The 24,823-nt window shown below is 40.6% G+C and overlaps 1 protein-coding gene and 1 long non-coding RNA gene across 3 annotated transcripts in view; one reads left to right on the top strand and one right to left on the bottom strand.

Moving 5' to 3' along the window:
• The window catches only part of Trappc8 (trafficking protein particle complex subunit 8), a 73,681-nt gene extending 56,581 nt beyond the window's left edge, over positions 1 to 17,100 (bottom strand). Inside the window, exons 1-3 of one of the 2 annotated variants that reach the window (XM_090353287.1) lie at positions 16,592 to 17,100; positions 7,077 to 7,271; positions 744 to 827 (exon numbers count right to left, since the gene is read on the bottom strand). In XM_090353287.1, the coding sequence (XP_090209413.1) occupies positions 744 to 827; positions 7,077 to 7,271; positions 16,592 to 16,748 (436 nt within the window). In that variant the 5' untranslated portion in view covers positions 16,749 to 17,100. The remainder of the gene's footprint in view (positions 1 to 743; positions 828 to 7,076; positions 7,272 to 16,591) is intronic. The other variant, XM_090353288.1, reaches the window with a different exon arrangement.
• A 199-nt stretch (positions 17,101 to 17,299) lies between these two features.
• On the top strand, positions 17,300 to 23,244 carry LOC150049781 (uncharacterized). Its single transcript, XR_016538884.1, has 2 exons — positions 17,300 to 17,706; positions 23,119 to 23,244. It is a non-coding gene; the product is annotated as an uncharacterized LOC150049781 (long non-coding RNA).
• The last annotated feature ends 1,579 nt before the right edge of the window (positions 23,245 to 24,823 follow it).

Here is a 24,823-nt window from a genome sequence, read left to right as displayed (position 1 = left end):
AAGACAGTGCTCAGGCCCTCAGCTCAAGGCCCAGGACTGGCAAAAAAAAAAAAAAAAGTTAAGAAAAAGGAAAAAAAAAAGGTATCAGGTACTAGACTAAGAATATAAAGAGCAAAGCAAAAACTTACAATGAATTTTCTTTTTTCTGCTTAGAAATGAGTTTTCATCCTTTAGATAGGACATTTTCAGGGTAAGTAAAGTTTCCCCCTTCCATGTTTCGTTGAGAGGCTGTAAAAGTTAATATGTGGTTCCTTTGTCCTCCTCTAAATTCACAAAATGCAAATAATCTAAAGATACCTTTCTATTTTTTTATTTTTCAAAAGACACTTTTTGCTAGAAAGTAGGGAAAACTAAAACCTTTTAAATGTATTATGTTAAAAGACTTAGTGATAAAGTTCTCCTCTTAAATACTTTCTTGTGTATTTCAAAATAAATCACTATTTTGCTCACAACCCTTTCCATCTCTACCTATATAGAACATGATGATTTCTCTTACCAAAGATGAAGCTCACCCTACACAGTCAAATAAAATGCCTATTTTAGCAGATGATATAAATCAAAAATAAGCACAACAGATTATTAATAGATAATAGATAAGACAAAAAGTTGAACAAGGCTTATCAGACCTCCTTTATTTCAGAAAAACAAGACGTGTTAATTGGGACAAAGCTGAAAAAGTAAGGAAACAGACAAAGAATAGAGTGAGAACAATCTGGAAAACTGAGACCCGCAACAAGAAATACCTGTGTATAACGAGGATTCTCTCATTTCCATCAAAGTGCCTTTCCAATTACTGTACCAAGGAACACTAGCTTTAATTGACCGATCTGATAAAGAAAATATGGCACTGTTAAGCTAGGCTTATGAGGTAAATAACAATTATTTCTTAAACACAATGGGTGAAAACTCTGCTGACTCACATTAATGGTAAAAATTAAAAGCAAACTTTTGGACATACGTTAAATACCTTATTAGATAAAATTGCTTTTAAAATAACCTCCAGAGTTAGTCTGTCATAATGGAATTTTATTCAAATGAATTCAGCACTTTATCAACTCATTTCCAGTTTTCAAGGCCATAAAAAAAAATGATGAGGCCTAGTAATATAGCACATATGCATAGCAAGCATTGCTCATCCTCAGCACCAAAATAAATTTTTTTAAAAATTGAAAAGGGTGTTTGAAGTGAGCATGAAAGAAGCTGAAGAAATAATTTTCTTTTGAACACAGCTGATCAGAGGGTAACTGTTGTAGTACTTTTAATGGCTAAAAAAAATAAAGAAGCTGGATGTGGTAGCTTACTCCTGTAACCCTAGCTACTCAGGAGATCTGAGGATTGCAGTTCAAAGCTAGCCCGGGCACTAAAGTCAGGCACTAAAGTCCGTGAGACTTTATGTCTAATTAACCATCAAAAAAACCAGAAGTGGCACTGTGTTTCAAGGGGTAGGGTGATAGCCTTGAGCTCAAGAGCTCAGGGACGGTGCCCAGCCCTGGCCCAGAGTTCAAGCCCCACGACCGCATAAAAAGAAAGTAAAACCAAGAAGAAGGAAGGGAGGGAGGGAGAAAGAAAACAATTATACAGAGATGGTGCAGGGCACTGGGATTGTAAATAATATAATTATGAAGAATTTTTCAACACTGAACAGTAACTACATTTTTCCTATAAACTACCTACTAGATCACTTGAATAGAAAGATAAATAAGGCCATTACTCTATAGATAGCAGAAACAGATTTAAGAGTGTTCTGCTATAGAAACTAAATAGTGCCAAACAAAAGAACTGTAAATAAAAACTGGAATAAAAGCTAAGATTTAGACTCCTCAAGCCTATTACTCACAATCTCACCACCAAATAAAGAAGTTCACTAAGAGATGTTTCTATCAGACTTTGAGGAAAGACACCAGAAGAAACTGAAAAACAGTATGAAATGAGAGAAGAAACAGGAAAGAAATATAAGGACACAAAAAGCCAATCACAATGTATTAACATCCTAGAGTTAAAGGTTCCACAACAAGAAACAAGAACAGGATGACAGAGAGAAAAGTAAAGCCATAAAACTCAAAAAGATCTTTTTTTTTTAAATGGGATAAAGGAGATGGGTATAGAAAAGACTAAAATGTCAATGGAAGAAAAGAATTAGACAACATTAGAAGAAAAAAAGCCAATTATGGTGGCACATACATGCCTATAAACTCAGCTCTCAAGAGGTAAAGAACTCAAGAGATAGAGATAGAACACTCAAGAGGATCATTCAGTACGAGCCTGGGGTACATGGTGAGACTCTATCTCAAAAAAATAATAATGTGGATCTCAAAAAAAAAAATATATATATATATATACACACACATATATATACACACACATGTATATGTATATATATATATACACACACACACACACACACACACACACACACACACACACACACATATGGATCAAATCTACTTCAAACAGTAGTTCCAGAAAGAACAAGTAAAACAATTTAGAATGAAAAAAATCTAAGAAGCGGTCTTAAAACCAGAATATTTACTATCACATTTTCAAAAAGTAGTTCATATAAGAACAAATATAAAAAGCCAAAACAAATTTTAAAACAGCATGAATAAAGAGCTTTTCAAACTTTTAAAAAGATGGAGAAAAGCTGGGCATAGTGGCTCAGGCCTGCAATCCTAGCTCCTCAGGAGCTGAGATCTGAGAATCTCAGTTTAAAGCCAGCCTAGGCACTAAAGTCTGAGAGACTCTTATCTCCAATTAACCACTAGAAAACTGAAAGTGGTGCTGTGGCTCAAGGAGTAGGGTAATATCCTTGAGCTGAAGAGCTCAGGGACAGCGGCACCCAGGCCCAGAGTTCAAGCCCAAGAAAGAAAAGAAAGAGAGAGAGAGAGAGAGAGAGAGAGAGAGAGAGAGAGAGAGAGAGAGAGAGAGAGAGAGAGACAGAGACAGAGAGAGAGAGAGAGAGAGAGAGAGAGAGAGAGAGAGAGAAAGAAAAAAAGAAAGAAAGAGAAGATTTGTAGGTACACAATCCATCAATCAACTATATAAAATAAGAACTTTTCAAACAGTTTACCTTACATATACTCTTCTCAAAAATGCAACTTGGAGAAGATCCTTTACCAAATTAATGAAATATATAAAAATATGAAAGACTATGAGACAAAAGGAGACCGGAGGATATAACGCAATGGGTTATCAGCCTTAGGTTTACAGCAACAATACAAAGGAGAGGAAGTGAGATAGGGAGGAAGCAAAAGAAAAAAGGGGAAAAAAAGAATCCCCAAAATGTCAGCAGTGGAGCTTGCCTTGAGGTAACCAGTCCAAAATAAAGAAAGTACAAGATAAAGTACATTATTGAGAAGTGGGAGAGGAAGGGAAAGTGGGAGAAAAATGTGGGAGGAGGTAACAATGTTTAAGAAATGTAGTACCTTCCATATGTAACTGTAACCCACCCTGACAATAGCATTAATTTTTAAAAGTATAATACCTCCCTCAATGAATGTTTTTAGGCTTTTTTCCTAATTTTTTCCTCTTACCCCCATTACTTTTGCCAGTGTTAGGGATTCAACTCAGACTTTGCTTGTGGTAATCATGTGTTCTATCACTAAGCTACATTCTCAGCCCAAAAATATTTCTTTTAATGAAACAGATACATAAAATACATAATCCTTTGGAGAATTATATACACCATTAAAATAACTACAAAATTGTATCCTTTGTCAACCTGAAGGACAGGGCATAAGTGGTAGAGCACCAGCCTAAAAAGTACAAATCCCATTTCCATTAAAAAAAAAAAAAAAACTCACATCACTTTCTCCCCACAAATCAATTTTTACTGAAGAATGATAGCAATATCATCCTCACTGAAATACATGGACTATAAAGAAAAAGAATACTGCTGAAACAGATCTTGATAAACTGTTAAGATAATTTAACCTGACCTTAGTGTTTCAGCATACCAAACATGCCCTATCTCTATTATAACGCATTGAGATTATAACATAGTGACTTTTTTTTTCCTTTTAATAGATCATAATCTTTTTTTTTTTTGGAGGGGGGGAGGGAGTGTCATGGGGCTTGAACTCTTAGCCTGGGTGCAGTCACTTAGATCTTCAGCTCAAGGCTATCACCCTACCCTTGGGCCTGGACATTGTCCCTGAGCTTTCAGCTCAAGGCCACCACCCTACCTCTTGAGCCACAGCCCTGCTTCCGTTTAAGAGAGGTAAGAATCTCACTTTCCTTAGTGCCTGGGCTAACTTTGAACAGATCCACGGATTTCAGCCTCCTGAATAGCTAGGATTACAGGCATGAGCCACCGCACTAGCTAGATTATAATCTTTTTTTTTTTTTTTTTTTTTTTTTTTGCCAGTCCTGGGCTTGAGCTCAGGGCCTGAGCACTGTCCTTGGAGCTCTACCACTTGAGCCTCAGCACCACTTCTGGTTTTTTTCTATGTATGTGGTACCGAGGAATCGAACCCGGGTCTTCATGCATGCTAGGCAAGCACTTTAACCACTAGGCCAAACTCCCGGCCCTAGATTATAATCTTATAAAGCACATCTTATGGCTGGGAGTGTGGCCAATGGTAGTGTGCTTACTTAGTATGCTTGAAGCCCTGGGTTTGATTCCTCGGTACCAAGTACACAGAAAAGGCCAGAAGTGGCTTTTTTAAGTGGTAGAGCTCTAATGTTGAGCACAGAGAAGCTCAGGGAGGGTGCCCAGCCCAGGCCTGAGTTCAAGCCCCAGGAATGGCAAAAAAAAAAAAAAGCACATGTTATTTATGCCTGTATTTGAATGCGCATTAAGAAAAGCTAAGCTGCCTTATTTTCAGAGATGGAAACAAAGTCTGGGAAATACTAGCTAACATCGGATATCCAAATAACAAAGAATATAGTAGTATGAAAACTTAAACTCCAGCAACTGATCCATTGTGATTTGCATTGTAACAGTAATAAGTTAGAAACAAAGACTCAAGTTGTATTTCAACTACTTTACCACTTTCTCAGCAAAATACTTTATTTCTTAATTAACTTGAGACAGGGTCTTATTGTACAGTCCACGCCAGCTCTAATTGAACATCTTCCTGTCTCAGTTTCCCAAGGGCTAGGATTCCAGACATATACCACTATGTCAAGCTTATGAAAATACTCAATTTTTTGCATCATTTTAAGATGATGACAAAAACTGATAAAAATATGCATCCTCAAATTTAGATACTTTTCATTAATTAAGGTACTAACATTCTAAATTAAAAACTATTAGGCTTAGGGCCAGGAGTTTGGCCTAGAGGTAGAGTGCTTGCCTAGCACCACATATACAGAAAAGCCAGAACTGGTGCTGTGGCTCAAGTGATAGAGCACTAACCTTGAGGAAAGCCCAAGCACAGTGCTCAGGCCCTGATTTCAGTCCCCAGGACTGGCAAAAAAAAAAAAAAAGCTTTTAGGCTAGGACACAGCATGTACCATGCCCCCAATTCAATTCTCAGAACAACAAGCCAACAATAAAATTATCAAGTTAATCTATGCTACGGGAACTAAAAATAATAGCAAGAAATGAGGCAAAGTATAGGCATTTAACTTTAAAATTCTACAATAAAAGCTATATAAATGTAACCAAGTAACTCTGTAATCTCAAAAATGCTATGTAAGTTCTTTTGATATAGTTAAGAAAACCTATAAATATACGATTATGCTGAGTGCCAGTGACTCACTCCTGTAATCCTAACCATTCAAGAGGCTAAGATCTTAGGACTGTGGTTCCAAGCCACCCTCAGCAGAAAATTTCATGAGACTCCTTATCACCTGAAGTGTAGCTGTGGCTCAAGTGGTAGAGCACCAGACTTTAGCGAAAAATCTACAGAACAGTTATTAGGCCCTGAGTTCAAGCCTCAGTAATGGTTTAAAAAAAAAAAATTCCACGTACCAGTGGCTCACGTCTGTAATACTAGCTACTCAGGAAGCTGAAATCTAAGGATTGAGATTCAAAGCCAGCACAGGCATGGAACGAAGTTCAAAGAATTAACCACCAGAAAACTGGAAGTGGCTCTAGGTGTTAGAGCACTACCCTTGAGCTGAAGAACTTAGGGACAATGCCCAGGCCCAGAGTTCAAGCTCTGTGACTGACAAAAAAAAAAAAAAAAAGACAAGAAAACAATCCCATCAATAGTAAACTCATTTATTAACTTATTCATGTATTATTTCACTTTTCAGTCATTTTTATGAAAGTTTACCATTCAAATCAGATTAAGAAGCACTGATGGGGCAGGAGTTTGGCCTAGTGGTAAAGTGCTTGCCTAGCATGCACAAATCCCTGGGTTCCATTCCTCCCTATCACATACACAGAAAAAGCTGGAAGTGGTACTACAGCCTAAGTGATAAGAGTTCTAGCCTTGAGAAAGCTCAAGGACATTGCCCAGACCCTGAGTTCAAGCCTCAGAAACACAAAAAAAAAAGAAAAAAGATTATACATTTATAAAAGCAAAAACTGTTAATGCTTTTTCAAAAAGAGTATATATATAATTTTCTGCACTTGATATTAAACAAGGCCAGATGCTGGTAGGTCACATCTGCAATCCTAGCTAGTCAGGAGGATGGGGATCTAAGTATCAAGGTCTGTCAGACTCTTATGTCCAATAAAATACTTTATGAAGTCAAGTGGCTTTGTGGCTCAAGAGGTAGAGGCTAGCCTTTAGCATAAAAAGGCTCAGGGACAGCACCCAGATACTAAGTTCAAGTCCCACAACTGACCACAAAAACAGAAATAAAAAACTAAAACACAATTAAAATATAATGAACTGAATGCTATTACAAGATTACAATGTTGCAATATTACAAATGTTAGCTACTGATATTATTCATTAAATATATGTGTTTATCATACATATATGTTCTAGTAATTGTTTAGATGCTAGAATTATAAAGAACTAAAATTCTTGTGATTCCTTTCAAATACTGTTCTACATTCCCAGACTCCAGACTTTTATATGCACTCAAATATTTGCTGAATGGTTTCTAAGTCACTGAATTATTTCTTCTAACAAGAAAAACAATTCATTTAAAAAATAGTAATAAACTTTATTACATACCACTGATGTTAAGGTCATAATCTCCCGCCGTAATCACATTAGCTACTAATCCTTCTGCAGGCTGGCTGCCAGAAACAACATCATTCAAAAGCTTTCGAATAGCTCCAGGCTGAGGTGGTTGGGTGATAATGTTGCTTACTGCTATCTTCAAATTTTTGATTATGTGGAGTTGATTATTAGGATCTCTCATATGAACTTAAAAAAAATAAAAAGAGAAAACGACAACTTGAAAGTAATTATATACAACCCAAAGTAAAACAAACTCAATGTCACTCAAGCAAAAGGGATGTTTAAATTCAAACTAAGAATTTCAAGTAGACCATTATTTCAGAAATATAACTGTTCTGCAACACACCCTTAAAAACCAAAAGGACTGGCTAAACAGCCAAAGGTATTCTCAAACAATGCTACTGCTTCCAATTTCCTACTATAAGCACTTTCCTTTCTAATATGTTTATTAGAGTTGTCAAAATCCAAATGTCACCTATGTCAAACCTCCAGTTCTCCCCTTCTCTTAAGGCTTGTTTGACAGGTAAGGTCTATGATAACAACAATGAAAAGAGTACAAGGCAAGAAAGAAAGGGGTGGGGGAGAGAAAATGCTGAAAGTGGTTTTTTTAGTCTGTCCCTAGTCTTTTCTGCATGGCATACTTAGCTCCTACTTCACATCCTAACAAATCAAAGTCCATTCTGGTACAGAATGTTGATTATGGGGATTCTGGGCGTGTATTGGAACTAGTGGGTGGGAATATCTGTACCTTCTGCTAAATTGTGGCATGAACCTAAAACTGGTTAAAAAATTAATAAAGTCTTTTTTTTTTAAAACAAAAAGTCAGTGCCCAAATTCTATCACATCAAAACTGCATCCACTCCATTACTTTTGTCTAAGAATTGTAAAACCAATTGTTCAGGGATTTGGGACTGGAAATTGATTCTGAGGTGACTGTGGCAGTAGCAGCTAAAGTTTACAGTAGAAAAATATAAGCAGCTCTGGGGGCTCACGCAACCCTAGCTACTCAGGAGGCTGAGATCTAAGGACCAAGGTTCAAAGCCAGCCCCAGCACAAAAGGACCTGAGACTCTTATCTCCAATTAACCTCTAAAAAATGGGAAGTGAGGCTTGGCTCAAGGGTAGGGCTGTAGCTTTGGGCTGAAGAACTCAGTGACAACACACAGGCCCAGGGGTGGGGCAATAGCCTTGAGCTGAAAAAGCTCAGGGACAGAGCCCAGGCCAAGTTCAAGCCCCATGACCCACAAAAAAAAAAAGAAAAAGAAAAGAAAAGAAAAATGTAAGCATCTTTTTTCATATAGTAAGACAAGTTGATTCATTTCCAAAGTATTGTTAGAAGCAGTCTACTATACCTATTAAGGGTAGTTTCTCAAGTAAAGCTTTAATTTACGTTAAAATCCACCCCATATCAATTAGGTTACTCTGCATAGCTTTTGTGACTTTTCTGTGCTTCCATTTCCTCCTCTGTAACATGATTAATACCCACTTCTCTAAGTTATTTTAAGGATGTGGGTCATAAAAATAAAGCACTGAGTACTGAGCCTAATGACACAAGCACAACAACAGTTATAACAAGATACACTATTCTAACTATATCATGAGTGATCATACACAGAGGCAATTTTGGGAGAATTGACAGAGTATCTACTCAATGTTCTTTTTAAAGGACAATTTTCAGTGGAAAAATGCTTTATAATTATAGTTCTTTTTGTTTTTTGAGACAGTTTCACTACATAATTATGTAGCCCAAGTTCAAATAAAAATTTCAAACCTCAGGCAGGAATTTGATCTAGCAGTAGAGTGCTTGCTTGCTTAGCATGCACAAACACCTGGGTTCGATTCCTTGATACCACATAGATGGAAAAGTTGGAGGTGGTGCTGTGGCTCAAGTGGGAGAGTGCTAGCCTTGAGGAAAAAGCCCAAGGACAGTGCTCAGGCCCTGAGTTCAACCCCCAGGAGGGGCAAAAAAAAAAAAATTCAAACTTCCTGCCTTAGCTATGTATCACACTCTTGCCTTGTAATATAACATTTGTTTGGTGAGTTATTTCTTCACACTTTTCATATACATTTACCTTGGCATTAATATAAAGTAATAATACACAATTCATATATTTAAGATAGTTTTTTTTTTTGTATTTTGCTTTAGAGTCAAGAGGTTTACTATATAGCCTTGAACTTTTAACACCACTGACTCAAATTCCTAAGTACTGGGATTACACCCATCAAACATACCTCCCCATAAGAATCTGAAGTACAGCCTTATATTTTAAGTAGCTGAAAACCTAAGAATAAAAAATAGGAACAAAAAGAAACATAAGGGGGCCAGGAGTTTGGCCTAGTGGTTAAAGTGCTTGCCTAGCATGCATGAAGACCCAGGTTCGATTCCTCAGCACCACATACATATAAAAAAAAAAAAGCCAGAAATGGTGCTGAGGCTCAAGTGGTAGAGCTCTAGCCTTGAGAAAGTCCAAGGACAGTGCTCAGGCCCTGAGCTCAAGCCCAGGACTGGCAAAAAAAAAAAAAAAGAAACATAAGAATTATCTGGATCAGGGCCGGGAGTTTGGCCTAGTGGTTAAAGTGCTTGCCTAGCAAGCATGAAGACCCGGGTTCGATTCCTCGGTACCACATACATAGAAAAAAAAAAAAGCCAGAAGTGGTGCTGAGGCTCAAGTGGTAGAGCTCTAGCCTTGAGAAAGTCCAAGGACAGGGCTCAGGCCCTGAGCCAAAGCCCAGGACTGGCAAAAAAAAAAAAAAAAAAAAGAATTATCTGGATCAGGAGTGTGGCCTAGTGGTCGAGAACTGCATGCACAAGGCTCTGGGTTCAATTCCTAGGTACCACATATACAGAAAAAACCCAAAGTGATGCTATGGCTCAAGTGGTACATTGCAAGCTCAAGGACAGTGTCCAGGCCCTGGGTTCAAGCCACAGGTCTGACAAAAACAAAGAGCTCAAGGACAGTGTCCAGGCCCTGGGTTCAAGCCACAGGTCTGACAAAAACAAAGAAAAAGAAAAAGTGCAGGGCGGGGCGAGGCCACCAGGAGTTTGGCCTAGGGGTAGAGTGCTAGCCTAGGAAGCACAAAGATCCAGGTTCAATTCCTCAGTACCACATACATAGAAAAAAGCCAGAAATGGTGCTGTGGCTCAAGTGGTGGAACACTAGCCTTAAGTGTTCAGGCCCTGAGCACAGTGTTCAGGCCCTGAGCCAAAGCCCAGGATTGGCAAAAAAAAAAAAAAATATATATATATATATATCAATAATAATAATTATCAACATGTTTCATAGTCTATAAAATTCCAACATTTTGTAAAAGCATAAAAAATACTATAGATATATGACTATGTGCACACATATTATACCTATATGTACAGAAAGTATATATGCAAATTCCATTCATAGTGGCTGCTTACATCACAGAAAAGTGAAATGAAACCAAGAAGAAGTTAGAAACAGGAATTAAATCTTACTGCTATGATTTTATTTTTAAAAAGAAAGAAAAAATAGAGATTCCCTTCTTGAATACCTGTTTGTTAAGCACGTCATTTGAAATATAATGTAAAAGTCAATGTTAATAAATTCTTTAATTTAAAAAAAGAAAGAAAAATTTTAAAGGCCAGTATGGAGGTGGGCGTTTTGCCTAGTGGTAGAGTGCTTGGCTAGCATGCACTAAGACCCGGATTCAATTCCTCAATACCACATACAAAGAAAAAGCCAGAGTAGTGCTGTGGCTCAAGAGGTAGAGTTCTAGCCTTGAGACAACCCAAGAACAGTGCTCAGGCCCTGAGCTCAAACCCAGGACTGGCAACAAAAAATAAATAAATAGCATACCCAATGCTATGGACATGGTAATGGAAATATAAAAGTAACTATATGTCAGAGACATTCTCCTCCTCCCTGAATTCTTAGCGTAAGAATGTGCCTGCATAGTTCCTTGCCTAAGGTCACTAAGCAACTCATGCCTGCTTGTATTGATATGTAAACATCCTACCACCTGACCTCCTATCCTGAGCGGTGTCCCAACCCCCTCTTGCTTCTCCTTAAGAGGCATATAAGCCCCTGTGTGAAAAATAAAATTCACAGCTTGATCAGGATGCTTGTCTTGCTGCCTTCTTCCTGTCTCCTGTCCCTTTCATTCCTCCTTCTAGGTTCTTGGCCCTAGTTGACGTCCCGCCGGACGGGACAACTATATAGACATAAAAAACTATGACTCTACAGACATAATGTTTTATTTCATAAACTAATATGTATCTATGACATACAAACCCTTAGCCTAATTTTGATTAAGTTCTAAAAACTAAGTGCCAGTGATCGTATATAGATTCACTTTTTGAACACTTGTTTGTTAAACTTGTCATTTGAAATATGATGTAAAAATCAATGTTAATAAATTCTTTAATATAAATAAATAAGGCCAGTATGACAAAGGTTTAGTATTTGTTAGTTCTAGAGAGCCAGAAGTTCAAAGTTCCTTTTATTATCTGCATGGTTCTATAATTGCTGTTTTCTAATTTAAATAAATACATACAGGCTTCTCTCCCTAATTAAACTTCCCAACTATTCTAATTATGTAGCAAAGAAAGCAAAACAAAAACTTCAATAGTACTATGGTACATTTCTGATACTTTTAAAATTATACAATGTTTTTATTGAAATCGGCTCATAACTGTCAACTAATATAAGTAGCCGTATATATATTCAACCCCTTTTTAGGGGTTGGGACACAGCTCAGTGGCAGGGTGCCTTCCTAGCACGTACAAAGTCCTGGGTTACATCCCTGACCCCATGAGGAGGGCGAATATATTTGGTGGTCGGAAGTGTGCTGTGGCTCCATATGGTAGAGCACTAGCTTTAAGCTAAAGAGCTTAGAGACAGTACCCTGGCCCAGAGTTCAAGCCCCACAACTGCCCCCCCCCAAAAAAAAAATTGATGGTAGAAAATGCTGTAAATTACTTGGTTATATCAACATAGAGGTTGTTTTAATCAAATGTTTTAGCCTGGGGATATAGGTCAGGGAGGGCTGAAATGCTTAGAGATAAAAGAAAACTATAGAGGTATTACTGCAAAGATTATTTACTAGTTTAATTTACCAAATTTTTCTAGATTATACAGAAACAGTAAGAACTACATTATATTCTTTGTAATCTCCTGTATACATGTATTCAGTTTCAAAACTGTAATATACTCCAGGTGCAGTGGTTCACGCCTGTAATCCTAGCTACTCAGGAGACAGATCTCAGGATCTTGGTTCAAAGCCAGCCAGGGCACGAAAGTCCTGGAGATCTTATCTCCAATTAATCACTAGTGGGGCTGTGGCTTCAGGGGTAGGGCAGTAGCCTTGAGCTGAAGAATTCAGAGACAGTGCCCAGGCCCAGAGTTCAAGCCCTATGACTGACAAAAAAAAAAATGTGTTAAGGAGCCTAAATGGCCCTCTATCATCTAATACATCAAGCCTAAATTCTATTTTCAAGGTTCTAATGAATAGTTCTCCAATTTGTTCTAACAACCCTCAGTTCATTACAGCTTTAAACTATGTATTTTTTCTACTAAACCCTAAAGTCTCCTGAAATTATATGACACTATATTTAGCAACAGCATACCCACAGACTAAAAACGAAATGAACTTTAAATTTATTTTAACATTTCCTTTGCCCTTATGGAGAAAGTTTAGCTTGTTTAGTTTTAGATTTATATTGTCTGAAGTGATACTCTCATGCCTGACTAAAGCTACTGGAAAAAAAAAATACCAGACAGGCATGGTGGCTCACACCTGTAATCCTAGCTACCCAAGATCTAGCTACTCAAGATCCTAGCTACCAAGTGATCTGAGGATCACTGTTCAAAGCCAGCCCAGGCACTTATCTCCAATTAATCATCAGAAAACGGAAAGTGGGGTAGGGTGATAGTCTTGAGCTGAAGATCTCAGGGACAATACCCAGAGTCCAAGCCCCAACCCCCCCCCCCAAAAAAATCCCAAAGTCAACTCAATCTTAAACAATCTGAATGGATTCCCTTTAGCAAAAAATGTCAGTGCTGGAGATCTAGCTCAGTGCTACAGTATTTGCCTAAAACAAAACAAAGCAAAAACAAAATTTACCACCACCACCACCACAAAAACTATTTTCTCTCCAAATTTTTAGTGTCACTATCATCTTTATTTTGATTACTTTAAACTTTAATTTTGTATCAGTTCCTAACAGTCCTTGTAACATAACTCATTGATCTCCTAAAATTTCAGTCTTAGTAATCTATGACTACCTGTCATTTACCATAGATATGAAATCCAAAGTCTCCTCCTATAATTCAAGGACCTTCTTTAATTAGGCATCCTCCCTTATCATTCTGTACCCCATAATAGTTTCCCCACTGCTTTCAACTACTTGGTAATTTACACCTACTGACCTTACCATCCTAACCCCAGCACACACACACACACACACACACACACACACACACACACACACACACACACACACACACACTTAATAGGGAATGATTGCCCTTTTCCTTTTTATGACTTCTCTACTTATTACATCTAACTTATATACATACTTATTACATGCAACTCATTCTATTTCTTCCCTACATCTTTCTGGGCTTCAGAGAGAAAACTGAAGTATGTTGACAACCTTTATTACTGTACTATCCAGTACAGAAGGCTTCAGCTACACATGGTTAATTGATTATGTATGTAATCCTAACTACTCAGGAGGCTGAGATCTAAGGATGGTGTTTAAAGCCAGCCAGGGCACTAAAGACCTTGAGACTCTTATCCCCAAGTAATCACCAGAAGTGGTGCTGTGACTCAAAGGGTAGGGCGGTACGCTTGAGCTCAAGAGCTCAGAGACAACACACAGGCCCAGAGTTCAAATCCCACAAATGACCAAAAAAATAAATAAAAAATAAAGAGTTAAAGAGACCAAATTTCAAGACTTAGCAATAAAACAAATGCAAAACAACTTATCAATACCTTTTAATCTTATTTATTAAGCTATATTGGGTTTTCAACACAGGATTTGTACTTGCTAGGCAGGCACTCTACACTGAAACTACATCTACAGGCCTTTTGTTTTTCTCACTTCTTTAATATAGTTCCTAAAAATAAAAAACTATAACTCAAATAACCATTGGATAACACTGCCCTTCATTATCAATTTTAAGTATTGCCAGGATGATCTGATGATTATGATCATAAAGTGTTGAGTCACACAGCTTGTTTTCAAACTTTCTCAGATATAAGAACAGTGAACTAGTTAACATTTCTATGCTTCAGAGCCTTCATATTTAAAATGACAATAATAAATGAATTCATAGCCTGGCACAGGTGGTTCACACCTGTAATACTTGCTACTCAGGACGCTGAGATCTGAAGATCAAGGTTCAAAGCCAGCCCGGGTACAAGAGAACCTGAGACTCTTCAATTAACCTCTAAAAACTGGGAAGTTGGGCTTGGCTTGAGAGTAGGGTGGTAGCCTTAAGCTGAAGAGCTCGGGGACAGTGCCCAGGCCAAGTTCAAGCCCCATGACCCACAAAAAAGAAAAAAAGGAATTCATAAGAGACTAGCACAATTATCAGCCTTATAATTTTGTTTTTGTTTCAGAGAACATACATTTAGAATTCAACTCACTGTCAAGTGTTTGTAATGTTCAAGAAGTTAGGAATGTAGAGTGTCTTGTTCTTAAATGGACAATTTAGTACAATGTGGAAGGAGCTGAAATTAATGCCTAAAGTACAGGCTGAAGAAACTCTTTTAAGAGTTCTTAAACTTTGTTTTGATAGCTCCTCCCATAAATACAAAAGCAAACTATTCTAAAGACTGCCTATATATGTAAATATCAACATGTAATAGTTCAGTAGTTGGGGTCTTTTTGAGAAATCATAGCCAAATAACCATCACAGTCCTTTAACTAACAAGTTAATTATAGAATCCTTTTTTTTGGGGGGTGGGGGTCATGGGGTTTGAACTCTGGGCCTAGACACTATCCCTGAGCTCTTATACTCAAGGCTATTGCCCTATCCCTTGGGCCAAAGCGCCACTTCCGGTTTTCTAGTGGTCAATTGGAGATAAAAGGCTCTTGGTCTTCAATGCATGAGCTAGCTTCTAACCGTGATCCACAGATCTCAGCTTCCTGAGTAGCTAGCTATGTTTACAGGCATGAGTCGCCACAACCGGCTTCAAGGACATTTTGACTGATTTTTTTTTTCTTGACAGTCCTGGAGCTTGAACTCAGAGCCTGGACACTGTCCCAAAGCTTCTTTGCTCAAGGCTAGTGGTCTACCACTTAAGCCACGGCACCGTTTCTGGCTTTTTCTGTGGAATTGAACCCAGCGCTTCATACATGGTAAACAAGCACTCTACCACTAAGCCATATTCCCAGCCCTTGTCTGATCTTTTCCTTTAATAATATAAAGGTCTAGGGACCAAGAGTTTGACCTAGTGGTAGAATGCTTGCCTAGCTGGCACGAAGAGCAGGTTTAATTTCTCAGTACCTCATACAGAGAAAAAAGGCAGAAGTGGTGCTGTGGCTCAAGTAGTAGAGCTCTAGCCTTGAGAAAGTCCAAGGACAATGTTCAGACCCTGAATTAAGCCCCGGACCTGGCAAAAATTAATTAATTAATTTAATTAAATAAATGAATGAATGAATGAATGTCTGGCTAAATGTGTCTCAACTGAAAGCACCAGCCATGAACTAGCAAGACTAGCTAGAGATATCCTGAGTTCCAGTCATAATGCTGGGGGTGGGGTGGGGAGACAAAAAACAAAGAAACAAACGCTGGAGAAAATAGGTAATTTTTCAAGGGATAATTCTTCCACTGAAAAACCTCTATCAGAAAAGACAACTTATAGCTTTTCTATCCCCCTAAATATCTACGTTAACCTTTCCTTAGTTTCTCACCCTTTAGGCAAAAGGTTGTTGCAAACTTCTTGTACAAAAACTTTTTATTGTTTGTGTAGAACTTGTGGCACACAGTACTGTATACCTAAGAAAGTGTTCGAATATTAAAAAAGAAAAAAAAAAAGTAAAAATAGCCTACAGAGATGAGCCTCGCTGCTAGGTGAAAGTCAGGACAACTCTTAAAAGTTCAGTTTAACTCGGGGGTTGGGGTGCAGATGACAGATCCAACTGCCTATTACACCTGCAAGGAAGAGACTGCATCTTTCCGCCTTAGCTGCCTTGCCAACAGTCTTAATTCCTTCCCCACGGATGATGCCAAGAGTCTCAGCGTCCCTCTCATGGGCTCGCTGCTTTCCGTCCACTTATTAAGAGGAAGCATCAGAGTGCCTGGAAAATGCAGGAGGTTAGGACCGCGCAGTCCAGACGACCTCAAGACACCACCCCTCCGCCAAGCTGCCACCCGGGGGCACCGTGGGGCCACAGCCCCGGACGTCGGCCGCCGTACCCGGTCGGACCGAGGATGTAAACACCGCCCTACGCTCCCCGGCCTGCGTCGCTTGAACCCCGAGTGTGTGGGGGTGGGGGGGGATGACGGGGGAAGGAACAGCACATACCCTCGGAGGTGAGGCGTGAGAAGGGCTTCAGCAGCTCGGCGAAGCTCAGGTGATTGAGACGAGTGAGGCGCTCCGCTTCGTCGCTGCACAGCGCGGCCACACAGGGGACGAAGGAGTCCGGGATGAGCTCCTGCACCGACTGCACGCACTGGGCCATCGCCGCGGCTCAGGAGACCGCGGCGCCCGCCCTGCGGCCCTCCCAGCACAGCGGATCCCGCCGCTGCCGCAGCTACCGCCGCCCGCCCGCCCGGCCGGGCGGCGCCCCACACCGGAGCCCGCAGACGAGTGGAAGCCGCAGACGCCGCCGCTTCGGCTGCGCGGAGCACCCAGCAGCCAGCCCTTCCCGGTGCCGCCGCTCCTCAGCGCACTCCCTGGCGTCTTCGCATTCTACCCTGACCGGTGGGGACGCCGGCGGCCACCAACTTTAGTCCTCCTGACAGTAAAACCTTGGTCACGGCCCTACCGGAACCGCCATGTTCAGGCCGAACCCTGACCCACCGGCAGTACTCCTCCCGACAGCCCCCGCGCTCGACCCTCACGTGATTGTGTCAAAGGCGCGCCGGGGGGGGGGGGGGGGAGGGGGGCGGGGAATACACTGAGGCGAGGGAAGTAGAGGCCGATTGGCAGTTTGGAACCGGAAGTCGTGTGATGGGTGGTTCCCTGGAGGGGGCGTGTCGGGGGCGGAGCCAGGAGGGACGGGCGCCTCTGTCCAGGCTGGCTTCTTGGGACGTCCCGAGGCGCGTGGGCTGCAGGTGGCGTTCAGTACCGGTGCAGTGGCTTGGGGACGCCCGTTCGCAGGCCTGCCCTTTGTGTTGTCCTGTCGCCCCCCAATTACCCCATAAAACAGCAATGGGCACAGCTGGTCTGGGTAGAAGGGGTGCTGCCTGCCAGAGCCTTGGATCCCAACTCCTGGGCTGCCTGGGAAAGACTGTATCCTTTTAACACAACCGGTGCGTTGGAGACATGGATTCCACCGCCGAGCAGAAAACTGCCATTGTGGGTGCTGCCATTAACACGGGTGTAAGGGCGGATTCCTGAGCTATAGCTGCATTTTGGTCCCAGGGATGGGGTGTGCTTTGAGAGCATCCCCGCACACTTGCTTCATGGTGCTGGAGGTAAGGGAAGACAGTATTTATGTGCTATGTAGAATCCTGAATTGGCTTCCATTCCTACTTTTCATGTATTTTCGTTACTTGAACTCTGGCCCTAGGCGCTGGCCCTGAGCTCTTCAGCTCAAGGCCACTGCCCTACCCCTGGAGCCACAGGGCCACTTCTGGTTTTCTAGTGATTAATTGGAGATAAGAGTCTCACGGACTTTTTAGTGCCCAGGCTGTCTTTGAACCGTGATCATCAGATCTCAGCCTCCTGAGTAGCTATAATTACAGACGTTAGCCACCGTGCCCGGCTAGTTTTCATTTTTATTTTTAGAGCTTCTATAAAAATAAGTACAAGTGGGTGGAAGGAATTATACTATATTGTGTCACCAATATAAGGACAGGAAAATTGTAACACTGTGTCTTGGTTTCGAAGTATGCTGATTAAAAGAGGCTTCTCAAGATCAGGCTCTTTAGGACCTGTAGGCACAATGGTATTTACCATGGTAAGAATTTATGACAGATACGTCATAGGCATTGGTAGGCCTGCTTCCAATCCTGTAAACTAAGAAATGGGAGGTAGGGAAGAACAATTGAACACAGTGACAAAGACACTTTAGCCATAGATTTAGAAAAGAAAACTAAGGATCTAAGAATGTGTTTCCTTAAAACTATCTGCACCTTCCAGATATGTTTTGTTTTTGTTTTGTGTGATGGTCCTGGGGCATAAATATTTTGTAATCCATTTGAATGTTCCTAATAACAATCCTTTATCTTTTGTAAGAATCTCACACAACTGAGTGCAATTCAAATGATCAAATACAGTTTTTTAACAGGCCTCCCAAATGAAACTATACTGCTTTTCTTTATACTTATACTGCTTTTCCTTTTGTCCAGTCCTGAGCTTGAACTCAGGGCCTGAGCACTGTCCCTGAACTTCTTCACTCTACCTACCGCTTGAGCCACAGTACCACTTTCAGCTTTTTTCTGTTTATGTGGTACTGAGGAATGGAACCCAGGGCTCCACAGGTGTTAGGCAAGCACTCTACCAAGCCACATTCCTAGCATGGCAATTTACTTTTATGGTGAAGATAAAACTAGCTCCATTAGACTCTCTCTGAGGACTTTCAAATATAATTTAGCCTAAGTGGATTTGCAGAACATAAGTCACATGCCATAAAATTCACACCTTTCAAAGAGACAATTCAGTGGATTTCAATATGTTGAGAAAGTTGTACAACCATAGTACTTTCTAATTCTGGAACATTTTATCTCTTGAAAAAGAAACCTGGGGCATTTCATTCCCTTTGGACTCAGAATGCAATATATACTTCTTCCAGAATTTCTAGTCTGGTGACCATTTCTGTGAATATCAGACTTGTCAACCCCCATAATCACCTTACTCATATTTAACCATCATCACATAGCTAATAAGGAAAACACCAGAAGTTTGTTACAAGACAGAAGGAAAACAGGAAGTTGCACCTATCATACAGACTTGAACAAGGAAAAATGGAGCTGCTTGTAACAGCTCTTCCCATCCACAAGTTAGGAGCCTGCCTGAAGATGGAACCAGTAACAAGAAAGTTTTGATCCCTGACCTGACCCTTGAATCAAGCTCAGATGCTGAGCACTATCCTTGGACTTTCCTCAAGGTTAGTGCTCTACTACTTGAGCCACAGCACCAGTTCTGGCTTTTCTATGTATGTGGAACTGAGGAATCAAACCCTGGTCTTCGCGCATGCTAGGCAAGCACCCTACCACTAGGCCAAACTCCCGGACCCCTGATCCCATTTTTTTTTTTTTATTTAGAGAATACTTTATTAGTTTCTGTAATCAAACTCACGTAGATAAGACCTTATATATTTAATACAGTGTGTTTACCCCTGTAAAAATGGAAAAAAAATCAATTTTAACATTTCTAGACCAATATGGCTATTAATTTCTGTACAATGCCAACTCAACATGGTAAACTGGATACTTTTTTCCAAAGTTGACAGCACAGCTAGTTTCTAAAAATTCAAATTATATATATATGTATATATATATTTATATTTATATAAAAAGATCAATAATAGAAGTATGTTATGTATCGATAGCAGCAACAGCTTTTCCAGGTTCTGCAGTCATTTGAACAAAATTAGACATCCAGCACACTCCATTAACCCTGATCCCATTTTTAAAAAGAATTTACAATGATTGCTGGACAGAGTAAAAGCTGATTCTCCAGCCTGTGGAATGAATCTTGTAAATCCTATAAACTACTGTCCCATTTTTTTTTCCTTGTGAGAGGATATCCTTAGTAAATATCGCCATTCCTGAAAGAGATGAACCAAGGAAGAAAAGAGAAAATCTCTCAAAGCCTATACCCATTTCTTTTCTTTTTTTATTTTTGACAGCTCTGGGACTTGAACTCACAGCCTGAGCACTGTCCTTGGGCTTTCTCAAGGTTAGAGCTCTACCACTTGAGCCACCACACCACTTCCAGCCTTTATATATGTGGTACCAAGGAATCGAACACAGGTCTTTGTGCATGCTAGGCAAGCACTCTACCACTAGGCCAAACTTCTGGTTCCATGTACCCACTTCTTGTAGGCCAATTATGAAGACAATAATTATTTTCACTTTTTTTTTTTAATTTTCTTTTATTCTCTTCATTTGTCTGTCTTTGGGAGTGTAAGGGGAGGCACAGAAATGGAAGGACAAAGCACAAACAATGCAGCAATGATACTCATGAACAATACATTGAACTCTACAATTTGTGGGTAAGAATGGGAGGGAAAAACTCAGAGCGAGAGAGGGAAGGGTGATACTATCCAAAAAGAAATGTATTCTTTACCTAATTTACATAACTTTATTTGACTTACACAACTATAACCTCTCTGTAAATCAGGGTTTTTTTGTTTTTTTTTTTTTAATTTTTTTTTTTTTTAGCCAGTCCTGGGCTTGAGGTCAGGGCCTGAGCACTGTCCTTGGACTTTCTCAAGGCTAGTGCTCTACCACGTGAGCCTCAGCACCACTTCTGGCTTTTGTGTGTGTGTGTGTGTGTGTGTGTGTGTGTGTGTGTGTATGTGGTACCAAGGAATCGAACCTGGGTCTTCGTGCATGCTAGGCAAGCACTTTAACCACTAGGCCAAACTCCGGGCCCCTTGTAAATCAGTTTTATAAAAACAATAAATTAAGTAGAAAAAAGAGGACTGGGAATGTGGCTTTGTGGTAGAGTGCTTGCAGGAAATGCTGAGTTCTATTCCTCAGTACCACATAAACAGAAAAGACTGGAAGTGGTGCTGTAGCTCAAGGATTAGAATGCTAACCTTGAGCAAAATGAATCACAGAGACAGTGCCCAGCCCCTGAGTTTAAGTCCCAGGACTGGCAAAAAAAAAAAAATAATAATAATTAATTAATTAATTAAATTTTATAAGAGAAAAAAATAGAGGAACTTGGGAGTTTGGAACTTGGAACTATGCAGCTTATTGGCCCAGCATCTTCCACAATATCCTTTTCTACAGGGTTAAGTTTAGGTCATTCTCAGATCTACTTCCTAGTCTGCAGCAATAGAACAATAGTTGGTGTGGGAGAGAGAACCACATTTCTAATGATGTAGTCAACTCAGTGGATTGCCATCAGCAATTTCAAACAATTCTAGTGAGCCTCACAGTCACATCTAATTCTGAAAGAGATTAGAAAATTTGTTTTCTAGGATTCTGTACCTAAATGAAGAGAACCGTTGATAATCAAAAATAACATTTCCATTATTGTTTACCATGCATCAGGCATGGTGCTTGACCAGCATTGCTTACTAGTCTCCTCTCACGTTTCTAATAGACAAACTGAAGCACAGAGTAGGTAGTTTCTCAAAGATAGTAACCATGGGGGCTGGTAATGTGTAGACAGCTTAACTAGCATGAATGAAGCCCTGGATTGGATTCCTCAGTACCACATACACAGAAAAGGCCATATGTGATACTGTGACTCAAGTGTTAGAATACTGGGTTCAGGGCCCAGGCCCTGAGTTCAAGCCATAGCATCAGCAAAGAAGAAGGAGGAGGAGGAGGAGGAAGGGGAGGGGGAGAGGGAGGGGAGAGGAGGAAGAGAAGGAAAAGATAGTAACCACAGAGCTAACGCAGTTTAACTCTGGAAGCATGATTGCAAGAATAAACTGGTTTCCCACAAAAGTGTTCTTCTTTTGAGAGTACCTACAAATATTTTAGTTTGTATGATATGTAATGTACTAACAAGATACCTTTCACCATTCCAAATTCTCATAGTCTTTATGCTTAGAACACTGGAACTAGAAAATTTATTCATTTAAATGTGAAGATCTGGGCCCGGGAGTTTGGCCTAGCGGTTAAAGTGCTTGCCTAGCATGCACAAAGACCCGGGTTCGATTCCTCGGTATCCCACATACACAACCAAGCCGGAAGTGGCAGAGACGAGACACAACCAAGCCGGAAGTGGCAGAGAGGAGACTGCAACAAGCGACAGAGAGCGAAAGCAAGCAAGCGGAGCCCAACCGAGTGGTGGCCGGAGCGAGCGGGGCCTGAGCGAGCAGGGCCGGAGCGTGCGGGAGCGAGCCGAGCCAGAGCCAGCGAGGCCGGAGCGAGCGGGGCCAGAAAGAGAAGGGGGCCAAAAAAAAAGATAAATAAATGTGAAGATCTGAGTCTGGGCTTTCCACTATGATTAAATTTCACTTATTTCAACAGCAGGTGGTGCTACTGAGTACTGGCTTTTGAAAATAAAAACTAGTGGTTCCCAATTATGTCATATAGAAGATATCTGAACATGAAAGCACTGGGAGTTAGAAGACACCTTGAAAATATTTGTGGATTAAAGGTTTATTACTCTAATTTTTTTTTGCCAGTCCTGGGCTTGAGCTCAGAGCCTGAGCTTTGTCCTTGGGTTTTCTCAAGGTTAGAGCTCTACCACTTGAGCATCAGCACCACTTCCAACTTTTTTCTGTGTACATGGTACTGAGGAATCGAACCCGGGTCTTCGTGCATGCTAGGCAAGCACTCTACCACTAGGCCAAACTCCCAGCCCTACTCTAAAATTTTTTATGCTGTACTATTCTAATACACTAAAAAAAAAAAAAAAAGATTTTAGAGGGAGGGGGAGGAGAAGGGGGACATATACCTGAGAAAGGGGATCAATGTTTGAGAAGTAATGTACCTACTACCTGAGGATTGTAACTGTGACCCCTCTATACATTACCCTGACGATAAAATACAATTTAAAAATGATTTTAATATATAACTCACAGACCAGTGTAGCTCAGTGGTAGTGTGTGCCTAGCATGTACATAGCCCTAAGTTTGATCCTAAGCACTACATAAATTAAATGTATATGTATACACATAATATAGCTCGGTTGTATTATGTGTGTTAAGTGTGCACAAGCCCCTGAGCTCATTCTTTCTCTTTGTTTCTCAACAGTGCTGAAGGTCGTCCCAGAGCCTCTCAAACACTAATGAAGCACTCTAACAACTGAGCTGTACCCCTCCCCATCCTAGTCCACACTTCATTTTATATGAAATATTAAATGTGTTAACAAGTGTTAAAGTTGGAGATGAAGATGCTGTCCTAATGACAGAGTGCCAGCCATGAGCAAAAATAAAATGTTAAAGCTAAGAGCACACATTTGTGGGCCGGGAGTTTGGCCTAGTAGTAGAGTGCTTGGCTAGCATGCACAAATGCCTAGGTTCGATTTCTCAGTACCACATACCAGAAATGGTATGCTAGCCTTGAGGAAAAAGCCCAAAGGCAGTGCTCAGGCCCTGAGTTCACTCCCCAGGACTGGCAAAAAAGAGAGAGCGAGTGAGCACACACTTGTAATCCCAGCACTCAGGAGGCTGAGGGAAGAGGATTGTGAATTTGAGGCTGTCCTAGGCTACAGAGCAAGTTCAAAGACAGCCCTGGACTATATAACAGCACTCTGTCTCAAAGTCAAAAAAGTAGAGCCAGGTGCTGGTGGCGTGTGCCTATAAGTTTAGCTACTCAGCTGAGATCTGAGGATATTGGTTTGAAGCCATCCTGGGCAGGAAAGTCCATAGACTCTTACCTTAGCTGGGAATATGGCTTAATGGTAAAGTCCTTGCCAAACATGCATGAATCCCTGGATTCCATTCTTCAGTACCACATAACAAAAAAAGGAGGAAGTGGTGCTGTCTCAAGTGGCAGAGGACTAGCCTTGATAAAAAGAAGCCCACAAGCCAGGCAGGGTAGCTCACACCTATCATCCTAGCTACATTGAGCTCTGAGGCTCAACGTTCAAAATCAGCCCGGGCACTAAATTCTGTGAGACTCTTATCTCCAGTTAACCACCAGAAAACTAGAAGTGGCACTGTGGCTCAAGGGGAAGGGCGGTAGCCTTGAGCTGAAACACTCAGGGACAGCGCCCAGGCCCAGGGTCCAAGCTCCATGCCTCGGGGTGGGGTGGGGAAGCCCACAAACAGTGCCCAGACCCTGAGTCAAGCCCCAGGACTGTGAAAGAAGAAGATGGAGGAGGAGAAGGAAGAGGAAGAAGAAAAGGAGGACCCATCCCAGAAAACTGGAAGTTGTGCTGTAGTTCAAAGTGCTAGTATTTTTTTATTTTTTTTTATTTTTTATTTTTTTGCCTGTCCTGCAGACTAAACTCAGGGCCCGGGCACTGTCCCTAAGCTGCTTTTGCTCAAGGCTAGCATTCTACCCCTAGAGCCACAGTGCCACTTCTGGCTCTTTCTGTTTATGTGGGTACTAAGGAATCAAGCCTAGGGTTTCATGCATGCTACACAAGTACTCTACCACTAAGCCACATTCCCAGCCCGAGAGTTCTACTCTTGAGCCAAATTGTCCAGAGACAGCACCAGGCCCAGGGCTCAAGCTCCACAACTGATAACAAAATCAGAACAGGAGAAAAAGAAAAATGAGGAGGAATAGATGACAGTCACCTTTAAAGACTACAGCAACAAAGACTGGAAAAACTGATAGAAAAACAAACATATAGATCAGTTGGATAGAATTTAACAACAAAAAATAAGCCCTCACCTTTAAGTGTAGTTTGTCTTGGGTCAGTGGCACCAAAATAAATGAGGGAAAAAATAGTCTTTTTGACAAATGGTGCTGTACAACTACCTGCAAAAGAATGAACTTGGAGCTGAGG

The sequence above is a fragment of the Megascapheus bottae genome, chromosome 19 (genome assembly GCF_031878675.1).
Source record: "Megascapheus bottae isolate mThoBot1 chromosome 19, mThoBot2.hap1, whole genome shotgun sequence".
Taxonomy (NCBI): domain Eukaryota; kingdom Metazoa; phylum Chordata; class Mammalia; order Rodentia; family Geomyidae; genus Megascapheus; species Megascapheus bottae.
This window is presented reverse-complemented; position numbering and strand designations above follow the sequence as displayed.